We start from the raw sequence: 14,003 nt of genomic DNA on the forward strand, positions 1-14,003 counted from the left end.
GTCATTTTACAATGTGTCAAATTCCAGTGTAGAGCACAATTTTTCAGTTATACATGAACATACATATATTCATTGTTACATTTTTTTTTCCGCTGTGAGCTACCACAAGATCTTGTATATATTTCCCTGTGCTATACAACATAATTTTGTTTATCTATTCTACATTTTGAAATCCCAGTCTGTCCCTTCCTACCCCTCAATACCCTTTTAATTTTCATTTCTTGTTATCCCTGAGTTGAGGGGTTCAAAACCCATGCTTGGACAGCCTCGGAGTAGTGGAGACGACCACAGAGGAGTTGCCCACCAACAAGCTGTACTAATCTCTGTGCCTCAGTTTCTAGCTCTGTAAATTGGATGAGTTAACTCCTGCACAGTGGGGTAAAGCCAGGTCCTTGCTAAGGACTGAAGAACTGTGTTTTTGGTAATCTGATCCCAGGGTTGTGGTCCTTGCGCTGACATTAAATTATTGCGAACCTCTCCTCTTCATTCTTCTCCCGTTTTTCAGGGGAGGAGGCTGGGTTTTAAGCTTTCCTGAAATTATTCAATTTTGGGCGACTCCCAGGGCACTGCCTGCAGTGTGGATCTGCCCGATTTCCCAACCTCCGGCGGCGGCGCCCAGGCATCCCGGCCCCGCCCATCCCAGCCCCGCCCAGGCGTCCAGGCCCCGCCCCTCCGCGCCTCCGGGCCGCCACCAAACCCCGGCGCAAGGATCTCGCGGGCTGGAGCCCCTCTGGGCATGCGCAGTGGCCGGGCAGGTGGGGCCGCCGCGGGCCGCCGGGTCCGGCCGGGAGCGGAGGGGCGGGGGCAGAGGGGGAAGTGGGCGGGAACCGCCGGCCGAGTCTCGAGAGTCGCGGGCGGCCGCGGGGCGCTGGGCAGGTGGGAGCCCGCGCGGGCCGGGCCGGGATGAGCAATGGCATCGGTCAAGGTGGCTGTGAGGGTCCGGCCCATGAATCGCAGGTGAGTGGTGGGGGGCGGGGCGCAGGCCGTCCCCGACGCGTCCCTACCTGGAGGAAGTGGGTCTCCAACTCCCCTCCAAGGCTAGCCTCGACTTAAGTGTCAAGAGCGGGTCTCCGGCCCACTGGGCCCTGGCTGTGGCCTCTGGGGGCCCGGGGCACTTGAAGCTTTGCCGTCTCTTTCACGCTGCCCTGGAGGGCACCCTGGGAGTGAAGAGTTCCCCAGGCCACGCAGATTACTGTAAACTCTTCCCGGTCCCACTAATTCGGGGAAGTTTGCTTGTTCCTCCTTTAAAAAGCATCTAGGGATCACTTTCAGAAAGGTGTAACTCCTTTGAGGGGAGCACCAAAGGTGTCAGGCGAACTCCCCTCAATTATGCAAACTCAGAAGTTCTCTAACGATTAACAGTGTTACTTTTTAGTTTCTTAATAAGAGGTCATTTCTATTCCCTGAATGTGAACCCTAACTTCTAATTGGTAGTTTAGCAGTTCTTAACTTCAGGTTAAAGAGTGGGTGGGAAAGCTTAACAAAGTTTTGCTTCCTGGAAAAAAAAAAATCAAGGGCACTTAAGTACACGTGTTTAAAATATGCTGATGTTAAGGTGGGGAGATTAGAAACACATTCAGCATTTAATCTTGTATGTTTCTGCAAAGTAATGCTTTTCAGAATGGTTTGACTCTAAATTCACTGAAGAATAATCTGTGTCTCCTTTTCAATGCGCACTTTATAATCAGTTAAGAAAGATGATTTAGAAAGTTACTTTTTAAATTGGTATAATTTTAAGGAATGAAGTAGATCTAAGTGGGATGTGTCTCCTTCCAAACGATAGGAGCAGTTTACACAAGGCCATTGGTTTTTATTGGCTTCTCAATCAAGTTGGATATTTGACTTACCATATGGCCTTTGCTCCTTTGGTTGTATCGGCTTTGCAGGTCACTGGTAGTTCTGACAGCTGACTGGAGTATCAGAAGATCATGAAATCAAGAGACTGCCAGAACCTTCTTTGACTCGTCTGAATCTGTTTTTCTTTTAGCAAATGGGGAGTCATGGTTCTGATTTGTGACGATTGGAAACCAGTGCTTTTGTGATTTTTAAGTTATTTCTAAAACTTTTTAGGGGAAGAGTTTGACTTTTTTATAAGTTCTAAGAGAATATACATGTTTCTAAGTGTATTCAGTCATACAAGAGAAATGGACCCCGAGGTCGTTTACATGATTTAAAAAGATTTTTCTTTATTTTGGATTTACATATATATGGAAGTTCATTTCCTTCTTTGGAATAAAGATGTTATGGAGCGCGTACTACAAGACTGTATTGAGTAACTTTAGAAAGCACTTAATAAGCGCCTACCAAGTGCACGGCATTGTGCTGCCTGGGAGACAAGGCGAATGAGGTCTGATACGTGTCTTCCAGGAGCATACTGTCTGGTGCGGGAGGGACTGCATACTGGTCGGACTGTCATGAAACACTGGGCGGGCTGGGAGGGGTGCTGTGAGCACATGTCTTGACAGTGTGGGCCTGGAGCCCAGTTCCATGGAGAGGAGGCAGGAAACATATCCAGAAGCCATGTGCTTTGAGAAGGTAGATTGATGTGATGATATTTGTATTCCCAGAAGGGAAGAGGTGGTGGTGGAAGCAGGATGCGGGCAAGAAGCAGCAGGATGAGGAAGGAAGCGGAGTCTGGGCCAGATGTGGAGATGGGAAAGCTGGGAAGATCCATAGAGACGGTTTGCTGGCAGAGTGGACAGGATTTGGCAGTTCACTGGGTGGGAAGGCGGGAAAGGGGAAGAACACAGTCATTAACTGAGGTTTGATGTGCAAGGAGGTGGAAGAGGTTTGGGGAAGGTGGATGGTCAGGTCGAGTGAGACTTGCATGAGATGCAGCGAGCATCAGGACAAGCACAGTGTCTGGCCCAGGGTGAGTCCCACCCACGTGTTGACCCTGTTCATTACCTGAAGTGTGGGAAGGACATCTGTCTCTGCTGGTGTTCAGCAGACTGTTAAAAACATGGGTTTCAGGTGATGTGAGGATTGACATTTGGAAAACTTTTGCATGTAGGTGACAGTTTGAGAATGTTACAGTGAGGAGGAACTTTCTTAGGAAGAGAAAATCTTATTTTTATGTATAAAACAGATCTCTACAGTAGATTAAAAAATGTTTACAGAGAAGAAAAGGGAATCAGGGATTAGACCCTAGGATGTGCTTCTTTTTAGGATTCCAGGGAGAAAATTGGCTTGCAGCTCGTGGACAAGTACAGCACAGTTAGTGGTCACGGTGGGGAAGGAGGAGGGTCTCCTGGAGGGGGTGGTGGTGGTTGGTGTCGGATGTTGCTGGGACGGTGCTCTGATGACGTCAGTAAGATGAGGTCCTTGGTCTTGGGGACAAGAGCGTTGGTAACCTTCCAAAGAACACTTTCAAAGATCCAGGAGTTGGCAGTGAAAAGGAAAGAGGGATACAAATGACCAACCAAAAACATTGGGCCTAACACATGAGGAAAGGCTTGCAAGTTACAGTAGCCATCAGAAATCGTTTTTCACCAGTGAGATCGGTGCATATTAACTGAAAACACTGAGTGCTGGCAAGGGAATGGTGATGGAGTCATAAAGGGCCAGGACTTCTGAAACTTTCATATTGGTAAATTTGACAGTAGCTGTCAAGACGAGAAGTTTATAAACTCTTTGGCTGAGAAATTTTATTTCTGAGATTTTACTTTACTGATTATATTCCTGCCTACCAAGATATATGTGTAAGGATGTTTCTGCATCATCATTGTAACCACAAAAAAATCGTAAATGACCTAAATGTGCAACGATGGAGGATTTGTTAAATTGTGGCCTATTCATTTGGAAGAATGCTATGTAGTGTTTACAAAAGAACGTGTTGATCTTAAAAGAGTTCCAAGGTAGGGAATTAAGTGAGAAAAACAAGATATCTACACACACACACTATAGTAGAGTTGTGTTAAAAAATGTATACATACAGGCGCACACACACCCCCATATCTGAATAGAATAATTCATCAAAAGCCTGACAGTGGTCACTCTGAAGAAGAGGACTGACTGATGGAGAACCTGTTAGGTGAAGATAGAAGGCTTATTTTTCTTTTACTGTTTGAGTTTTTAGTTGGCTCATTAATAGTCTTATAGTAATTAAAAACGCTTGTTGGTCATATCATTTGCAAATATTTTCTCCCATTCTGTAGGTTACCTTTCATTTTGTTGATGGTTTCTTTTGCTGTGCAAAAGCTTATAAGTTTGATTAGGTTCCGTTTGTTTATTTTTGCTTTTATTTCTATTGCCTTTGGAGACCGACCTAAGAAAACATTGCTACAATTTATGTCAGAGAATGTTTTGCCTGTGTTCTCTGTTAGGAGTTTTATGGTGTCATGTCTTTTATTTAAGTCTTTAAGCCACTTTGAGTTTATTTTTGTGTATGATGTGAGTGTTCTGACTTCACTGATTTATATGCGACTGTCCAGCTTTCCCAACACCATATGTCGAAAAGACTGTCTTTTCTTCATTATAAGTTCTTGCCTCCTTTGCCAAAGATTAATTGACCAGAGGTGTGTGGGGTTTATTTCTGGGCTGTCTATTCTGTTCCATTGATCCATATGTCTGTTTTTATGCCAATGCCATGCTGTTTTGATTACTGTAACTGTAATATTGTCTGAAGTCTGGAAGAGTTGTGCCCACAGCTTTGTTCTTTTTCCTCAGGATTGCTTTGGCAATTCTGGGCCTTTCATTGTTCCATATAAATTTTAGGATTATTTGTTCTAGTTCTGTGGAAAATGTCATCGGTAATTTGATAGGAATGACATTAAATCTGTACATTGCTGTGAGTAATATCTTAACTGAGCAGGACCCCATGGGGTCTTCCTGGGACAGGCCCCCACCCCTCCCACATATCCTCTGCTGTAGCTCCTCCCTGAAGTTCCCAGGTAATAGCATCTCATGCATATTTCCTGAATTTTTCAGATGCTAAAAACTACCACCAAATGGGAGAAATTAACTATGTGATGATCATGAGCACATAGCCCCCAGACCTTCTGGTGCCTAAGGACTGAGCACTGTCAACCAATCAGAATTGCGCACAGCTGATCACAGCCTCTGGGTCACCCTTCCCTCAGCGCGCCTTTAAAAAATGCTCAGCTGAAACCACTCGAGGAGGTGAGGGTCCGGTTTTTTGGGTATAAGCCACCTGTTCTCCTTGCTCAGCCGTTCAGTAAACCTTTCTCTGCCTCAAACTCCAGCTTTTTGGTTTGTTTGATCTCACTGTGCATCGGGCATATGAACTTGTGTTCAGTAATGGTATGGCTATTTTAACAGTATTAACTCTTCCAATCCAAGAACATGGGATATCTTTCCATTTCTTTGAATCACCTTCAGATTTACTTATCAGTGTTTTATAGTTCTCTGCATGTAAGTCTTTTCACCTCCTTGGTCAGGTTTATTCCTGAGTATTTTTTGATGTGATTTTAAAACGTTTTTTTTTTTAAACTTTTCCTCTGGTATTTCATTGTTAGTGTAAAGAAATGCAACCAATTTCTGTATGTTAACCTTGTATCCTGCTACCTTGCTGAATTCATTTATCAGTTCCAGTAGTTTTTGTGTGGAATCTTTAGGATTTTCTATATGTAGTATCATGTCATCTGCATATAGTGACAATTTTACCTCTTCCTTCCAATTTGGATCCCCTTTCTTTCTTTTTCTTGCCTGATGGCTGTGGCTAGGACTTCCAGGACTGTGTTGAATAGAAATGGTGAGAGTAGGCATCCTTGACTTGTTCCAGATTTTAGCGAGAAGGCTAAAAAGCACATTTTATGTTGAAGCTCTGTAGATAGGTAAAAGATTTAAGAGGTATTACATGCAATTCACTCCTAATTTCTATTCTGTCCTATTTTATTCTGTCCCACTTTGAAAAATGCTAGATCCACCGATGACTTGCAGTTGGCAGTGGGAAAAACACTGTTGTGAGGTTCAAAAGGGACACTGCGTGGGGCCAAAGCTCTCACAGTCCCTGGCAGGTAGCAAGGGCTCTGTGAAGACTGGCTGCTGTTATTACTGTTACTTTTAGGATTTAATGATTGTAACTTGATTCAATAACAAGTATTTAAAAAATGTTTTACCCAAAAAATTGTTTTTGCCGAGTGCTGGCAACAGACCAGCCAGCTTTTAGCTTTATAACGTGCTTTCTCATCTGATAAGATAAGTCCACGCATGCCTTTTATTCTGTGACTGTTCTCAGCCTCTCTGATTAGCCGCTCAGGTAGACTTTTGTATCATGTTGATCTAGTGAAAAAGAGAAAGAAAAAATGCCCAAGGTATTTTGATTGGGGTTGAACTCTTTAGAGCGTACTGAAGTCTTCCCATTTTAAGAGCAAGGATGTCAGGAAAACAGTTCCGTGGTGCTCTCTTGGGCGTGTGATGGGGACGCCAGCTTCTCGTATTAAGGGTGGGAGGTGTCTGTCACAAGGCGCACCGCAGGCACCTGGCTCATTTGTCTACCTGGGCAGCTTCATTTCCCCTCCCACCAGCTCCCTGACTTTTTATCCCCATTTTGCAGAGGGGAAACTGAGACCCCTCAGATTAGAAAGCTGAGCTGACCTGGATCCACTTCCCTCCAGAGCCCTTCACCTGGTGACTTGTTGTCTTGGGGCTAACTGATGACAGAAGCCCTTGGCCTTTGGGGACAGCCGGCTTGTGGCAGAGAAGATGGACACACCACACACAAAAATAACAGTAGAGTCAGTGCTGTTGAGAGAGAGCCTCTAGGGGATATTGCAGGCTGGAGGAAGCTCTCCGTGGCTTTCCAGGGTCTCTTAGATGAGACTGTGGAGTTTGAACTGAGCCCTGAAGGAGGTGTTACCCGCCACCATTTAGAGAGTGTCTGTGAAGTGCCTGGCTGATGCTTTTAGGAAGTTAGCATAGTCACTCCGTTTTGCAGATGGGGAGCCGGGCTCAGAGACTGAAACAGCCTGCCTGGGGTCACACAGCCAGGTCACTGTGGAGTCCGGATTTGAACTGAAGTCTTTCTCACTCTCATTTCTTTTTAAAAATTTTATTGTTGTTGTTGTTGTTATTATTATTATTATTATTTTGAACGGAGGTACTGGGGATTGAACCCAGGACCTCATGCATGCTAAGCACGTGCTCTACCACTGAGCTGTACCCTCCCCACTTACTCTCATTTCTAAAGCCCCGCTGCTGTACAGAAGACTTAGAGGGTGGGGATGGCTGGCAGATGGCCCTGAGTACAGTTACCAGGGATCTTAGACTAACTTTTATAGGATTTATAAGATTTTTAGAAGCTTTTTGTAAAGATTGGGTGAGAGGTGAGTGGGCAGGGTGTCATGAGGGCTTTTCTTGGTTAAGCTGGGAGTTGGGGCTTTTATACTCCAGTCCTGTGCTGGCCAGTGTCATAGCCATTGGCTGCCTGCAGCTACTTAAATTAACATTAAATGCAATTTAAAATGTAGTTACTTAGTTGCACAGGTCACATCTCAAATGCCCAGTAGCTACATACTGAGCCGTGCAGATATAGAGCGCGCCCATCGCGGAAAGTTCTTTTGGACAGTAAGACTGAGCTGGGTTTGACCCCTGCCCGTGCACGTGCTTGCTCTGTGCCTTGGCACTTTACTCAAGTGCTCTGTGCTTCCGTTTCTTCATCTGTAAGACAGAGATCTTCGCAGGGCCACCCGGGGGAGGTGGGGCGGAGGTGGTGACTGAGTGAGGTGACACTTGCTAACAGTATCGGGCCCTATAAATATCGGCTATTATTATCAAGCACTGGGAGCTACTGATGGCTTTAAAACGGTCATCATTTGCCAGTTAGTGCTTTCAGCCGGTTCATCTGGCAGCAGGGTAGAGAAATAGTCATACCAGCTCCAGCAACAATGAACATTTCTTAACTGTTTGCCAAGGTCTGGGCCAAGTGTCCCTCACGCACCCCTCACGCAGTGTTGTGGGCTGCGAGCCCTGGCGGCCTCAGGTGTCCATGTGAGTGGGCAGAGGCCAGCGTGGGAGGATCGCACAGAGAACGGAGGTACGGCCCGTAACGGTGGGGTTCTGGACTGGGTTGGAGTTGTAAGTAATGAAGAAGGGCACAGTCAAAGGATAAAACTTACAAACCAAACCCTGAAGAAGCTTTCATGGTATTTTCTGATTGTGAAAATAAATGTATGCTTTTAAAAAACATGTGCTGGAAAGTGTACCAAAGAAATCAAATCAAAAATCCCTCATAATTCCATAGTCCAGAGATAACTCCTCCTCAAGTTTTGGTGCCTTGGAATCCAGTCTTTTTTTCCTGTTTGTGAAGTGACATAAAGCATAACTGTTTTATATCCTGTTTTTTGCATTTGCAAGAGACATCCTGAAGACCGATCAGTAGGACATAGAGAGGCAAAGAGTCCGATGACCGACTGAGTGACTGGGGCCTGCTTAGTGGAGCAGTGACCCTTCCCTAGGCCAGGAGCTGGTCGGGGCGAGGGCCATGGCAGCCAGTTGAGTTGGGCTCAGGATGCTGGTGGGGGATCCAGGCAGCAGGAGCTCAGGTGGGTTATCAGCTCTCCAGATGCACATTTGGAGGTGGGTCACTTGAAGGTGACAGAGGCTGTGTGTTGTCTCCGAGGAGGACCATGGTGAAGAGTGAAGGGGTGTGGATTGCAGAACTCCGTGACCGGGGTTACAGCAGAGCTGTCGGTAGGTGGCTGAGTGACCTGGGCAGGTGGGTTTTAGTCCTAGACCTCGTTTCTTCTCTTGTCACACAGGGATGCGCCAAGTGTGGTCCGGGGCCAGCTGGGAATCACGGAGCCTCTTTTGAGGGGTTCACAAGTCAGCACTGTTTTCACAGCCACACTGTGGTACTTTCTCCTTTATGCTCATCTCTCATGAGGGCGCAGTGGAGTTTTCCAGAAGCTACGCGATGTGTCATGATGTTGTGCATCCTGGGTGCTGTGCATTCTGGGTCTTAAAAACTTCCCACTTTTCATTTCTGATGTGGTAACTGTAAATGGCTGTAGCAACAGTCGTAAAAGCTCTCTGGGCTCCTTGGTAATTTTAAAGCGTTGTAAAAGGATGCTGAAGCCACAGCATGTGAGAGCCGCTGCTGAAAAATGAAACTGCATCAGTTGTTGAGGGGTTTAGATGGAAGAGCGTGTACGTGGAGTGTCAGCACACTGCTGACAAGTCAGAGCTGCTGCTGATTTGTACAATCACCTTGTTACTGACAGAGGCCGGAGTGGAGGGCCAGGCAGTGGAGAGAGGGAGGGAGGAAGGAGAAGGGACATCGTGACCAACAAGGAGGGAAGCAGATGGGGTCCCTGGCTGCAGGTTGAGGTCCGAGCCCAGCTGGCCGGGGAGGTGACTGGCTCCTGTCTCTGGAGGGAACTATTTCAGGTGATACCGTGCAGGCGGGAGCCCGGGGGGTGAGGGCCTGGAGGTGGCACCTGTGGACTGCCCTTCCAGGTAATGGAGGGGTTAAAGGAAGGTGAGGGCTAAGCCGTGTTCACCTGTGCAGTTTGGCTCCCGGAATACAATCTTCCTGGTCTCCTCTGCTGCTTGCGTGGGGCACTCAGACCCCAGCCCTCACCTGGGCATCGCAGACCTGGGCTCAGCCCAGGAGAAGTGGGTGTGTGTGTGTCTGCTTTTGTTTTAAAGAAGAGGAGAAGAAAGCAGGTAGGGAGTTAGGGATTGGAGAAGGAAGGCTTCCGGGTTTGGGGGGCTGCTGGATAGAAGGTGCCGTGGTTTCTGGGGTGACTGTGGCTCCCCAGGGATGGCAGTGCTGGTGCTGACTCATGGCGCTTGGAGCACATGGAGGTTTTTCCCTTTTAGATAACGTGAAGCTAGTGGCTGATGTTTCTTCATACACAAAATTTAACAGTATCTTAATGTATACGATGTGCTTACACAGTGTGTGAGTACCAATAGTTTAAAAACTGCTCTTCAGTGACTAAGAGTTTTTAGTAAATACGATTTGGTATTAAACTTGTGCTGCTTTATTTTATACAGGGGGACGGGACAGGGAGAAGCCTGGGTATGGACGGACAGCTTCGGGCTTTCCCTGTGTATTGCGTTAATTATACACAAATTGCACATCAAATGCTCAAGGTTAGAATATTTGAGCTAAAACACTATGTTTCACTGATACATAGTTTATGGACAGAGCACTCATGTTCCTTCAGGAAAGGTTTGTCTTCACTGTTTAACTTGAAATAATTTTAGACTTAAAGTTCCCACGTACGCTTCACCCAGCTTCCCCAGACATGAGCATCTTACGTAACCCCGGCGTCAGAACTCAGGGATGACCCAGGGCAGCGGGAGTGATGGTGCAGCTTTCCCCCAGCATCCTTCTTCTGTTCCAGGATCTGCTGCCGAACCCCACCCAGCGGGTCGTTGCTGTGTCTCCCAAATCTCTCCTGGTCTGCGGCAGTTTCTCAGCCTCAGAAGAATGCCAGTCATTTTGTAGAGTAGCCCTCATTTGGGTTCTTCTGATGTCTAGTCATGATTCAGTTGAAGGTACGCAGTTTTGACGAGAAAACCACGTGATACTGAGCCCCCGTTTCCTGTCCCAGGGGGTTCGTGGCGCCAGTCTGTCCCGTCCCTGGGGATGCTGACTTTGATCACTTGGTCGAGGTGGTGTGTGTGGGGTTTCCCCACTGTAATGTTTCATTTTTTCCTCTTTGTAATGCACTCGTATGAGGGAAATACTTTGCAGGAAAAGTTTTTGACTTAAGTGTACAACAGTATTTTTTGTCTGTGGGAACACATTTCAGATTTTCTAATAAATGTTATTGTGAACATAAGATCCATTTAAAACATTTTTTTTCCCCTCTGACTTAGTGAAAAAGAGTTAATTGTATTGAAAATGAAGGACATTTGTGCTTTGGAAGGCTGACGATTGTGCAGGACTATGTACTTAAGACATCTTGCAGTGAGACATCTATCAGCCCAATGCACGCTCCTTTCTACTCTCTACTATTTCATTAATTAAAAAAAAAAAACACGGTTGTTATCCTCTAAACTGATTTTATGGTCGGCAGTTTGAAAACATTGGTGTAGTGAATCTAGTATTCAGAGCAGAACTTGGTAAGATCTGATTTTTTTTTTCCATGAGAGAACGTTGAAAGTAGAATGCTGTTAGAAATTCAGTCCTGTTTCCTCCTGGAGGTGGGGGTGGGGATGGGGTTTATAATCTCAAGAGGATAAATAAAGCTTAGAATAAGAATTTTCAACTTCAGAGAGTTAGGATTCTGAACCCACCATGGGATGTCCACTCTCAGGAGCTTGCTTTCTTAAGCCCTCGTGGCCTTGTGGTCTCGTGCTGCCTTGCCTGGGTGCACCTACTGATTCTTATTTTCAGGACTTATTAACAGTCTAAGCCCCGATACCGACTCAGTGTGGGGCACAGGCAGATCACTTCGTGAGGTGCTTCTAAACCTCAGTTTAGAGGTTCCCCAGGGAGCTGTCAGGAAAAAAATGATTCAGGGTGATGGAGACGAGCTCAAAAGGGAAAAAAGTTGCGGGGATAAAGCTTTAAAAAATAGTAGATTTTGGTCTGTTTTATTCCTTTCCCTAAGTTAGTGCTTTTACAGGAGCCCCTCCTGCGCGGTCAGGCAGAAGGGCAGCTGTGCGGAAGACGTCAGCCGTCCTGGGCTGGGCTCGCGTGTGATGATGCGTGGAGACTTTTTTTTTTAAAACATTAAAAAATTTTTTATTTTGAAATATGTACAAAAGATTGCAAAAATAGTGCAGAGTTCTCATGTGTCTTTCATCCAACTTCTCCGAGCGTTATCACCTTGTGCAACTGTAGTAAAAACCGGGAGAGTGTCACTGATGCAGTGTTATCCACCCATCTGATTCAGTCACATTTTCCAAATTGCCCTGTGCCGTCTTTTTCTCTGGTCCAAGATTCAGTCCAAGATCACACAAGGCATTTAGTTGTCTTGTAAAACATCTCCTCCTTAATTAAGCTTTTCTTGTTCTTATGGCCAACTTTGACTATTCTAATATATTAAGGGTAACAGTGGGTAACGTTTCCCCCGAGTACCTCTGTCTGTTCAAATGATTGAGGAAGTTTGACTCTTGGCGAGCTTTGTTGTTTGAGCTGCTAATGCCTTGGTTGGATTAACTGTTCAGTTCCAGTGTCTGATGAAAAGGACAGGGTTGGTGGGGGGACCTTTAACCCTCGATGGGGTGGAAGGGCTTGGAGTTCAGAGTGAGTAGGAGGCCAGTCTCGGTGGTGTGTCAGGATTGGTTTTAGGTGCGATTGGTTAAATCTGCTGTTGCACAGGGCTCGCACACTTAGTGTCCGTGGGGACAGGCGGGCCTGCAGTCAGCCGTGGGACGAGCCCTGCGCACAAAGAAGGGGGTAGGTCGCAGCAGGTCCTCAGCTCCAGAGGGGGGAGGTAATCAGGTGTGGAAGGGCCCTTGCTGGCGTCTGTAACACATTTCCCCTCACATTTTAATGGCTTAGCCCTAAAGCTACCAAAGAAGTTTATCTTCTGCTCACGTAAGTAGGTGACTTTTCTCTCTCTCCTGGGGCTCAGGCTGGCCTCTCTCTCCAGCCAGTGGAAGGGAGCCAGCAGGTGGGGAAGGCACACCCACTTCTTGGCCTCCTTGGTGTGGAAGAGACATGTCACTAGCGCTCACCTTCTGTTGGTCACGTGGCCACACGTGGCTGCGAGGAAGGCTGGGAGCGACTTACTGGCTGGGGAAACTGCCCTCGGGTGACAGGCCTATAACATAAAGGGGGAAGCTCTCTATTTCCATGCACCCTGTGTCCAGAGGGATGGCTTCTCCATTCCGATCAGTGATGCCTTTGCGTCGCATTTCTGTCTGCTGGAGGTGTGGAGACCCAGATGTCTGCGGTCCCACTTCCTCCTTCCTGAGAGTCTGCGCAGATGTCGCCTCCTCTGTCTCATTGGAAATACCAGCCCCCACCCATGGTGTTTTCTATCCCCCTCTCAATGTTTTCTCTTTACAGCACTTATCACAACTAGGCCTACCCTGTGTCTCCCTTATTTGTTGATTTTTTAAAAAACTTTTTTTTGGGTACTAAGTCTTTGAAATCTGGGTTGTATTTTGCACTTACAGCACAACCCGGTTTGGACCAGCCACATCTCAAGTGCTCAGTAGCCACAGGTGGCTGGTAGCTGCCACCTTGGACAGCGTGGGTCTCGTGAGTAACCAATGGACCATACGTAATGGCAGGTGGTTGCAAGTTCTATAAAGAAAACGAAGCAGAGTAAAGGGCCAGGCCACCACAGATAACAGGGGCCAGGGAGGGACTCTGTGCAGGTGCTGGAAGGTGGTGACTGTGGGGACGTCTGGGAAGAAGGTTCTAAACAGAAGGAAGAGCACTGCAGAGGCCCCGAGGCAGGAGCGGGCCTGGCGTGTGCTCTCGGTGGGGGGTGTGGGGGTACGTGCGGTGCTTATGGGGGGCCCAGGAAGCCACGGGGAGGTCTTGGGCTTTATTTGAAGTGTGGTTGGGGCTGTCGGAAGGCTGAGAGAATGGAAGCGACCTGATCTGACTTAAATTGTCTGGAGGTCACTCTGGCTGCTGGTGGAGAATGGACCCTAAGGCCAAGAATAGAGGTGGGATGATTTGAGCGAGAGGTGTAGACGTGTGACCGTGATGATCCACGTGATCATTCACCCTGCACGACTTCAGTGGCCACCCGTGAAGTGTGTGATATCCTGTTAGACCCTGGGGACACCAGTGGGCATGGTCTCTGCCCTCGGGAAGCTCAGGCTGGCGGTGAGTGACCAGTGGGCTCACAGCAGAAGGCCGAGTGTCGGAGCAGCGGGAGGAGGCCCAGAGCCATTCCGTCGAGGGGGCAGGTGTGATGGGCAGGGCTGATCCCTAGGCCAGAGCGTCAGGCCACAGAGCTTGCACTTGGGCGAGCCTGGGGTCCTTCCAGCACTGAGATCCACAGGCTTTATTCTATTGGCAGAGGACAGCCCCTGAAGGTGAGCTGGGGAGGTGGGCGCCGGTGTTCAGCATGTGGGGAGGAGGAGGAGGGTGCCAAGAAGGGAAGGTCGGAACACTCCAA

At 47.3% G+C, this 14,003-nt stretch overlaps 1 protein-coding gene across 10 annotated transcripts in view; it reads left to right on the top strand.

The window, feature by feature from the left end:
* Window positions 1–796: 796 nt before the first annotated feature.
* Window positions 797–14,003, top strand: part of KIF16B (kinesin family member 16B) — a 243,920-nt gene continuing 230,713 nt past the window's right edge. For 6 of the 10 annotated variants that reach the window (XM_032461798.1, XM_032461797.1, XM_032461800.1 and 3 more), the window contains exon 1: window positions 805–957. In XM_032461798.1, coding sequence (XP_032317689.1) covers window positions 911–957 — 47 coding nt within the window. In that variant the 5' untranslated portion in view covers window positions 805–910. Of the gene's footprint in view, window positions 958–14,003 lie in introns of all 10 variants that reach the window. The other 4 variants (XM_032461793.1, XM_032461794.1, XM_032461796.1 and 1 more) reach the window with 3 other exon arrangements.

Source organism: Camelus ferus, chromosome 19 (genome assembly GCF_009834535.1).
Source record: "Camelus ferus isolate YT-003-E chromosome 19, BCGSAC_Cfer_1.0, whole genome shotgun sequence".
NCBI classification, from domain to species: Eukaryota; Metazoa; Chordata; class Mammalia; order Artiodactyla; family Camelidae; genus Camelus; species Camelus ferus.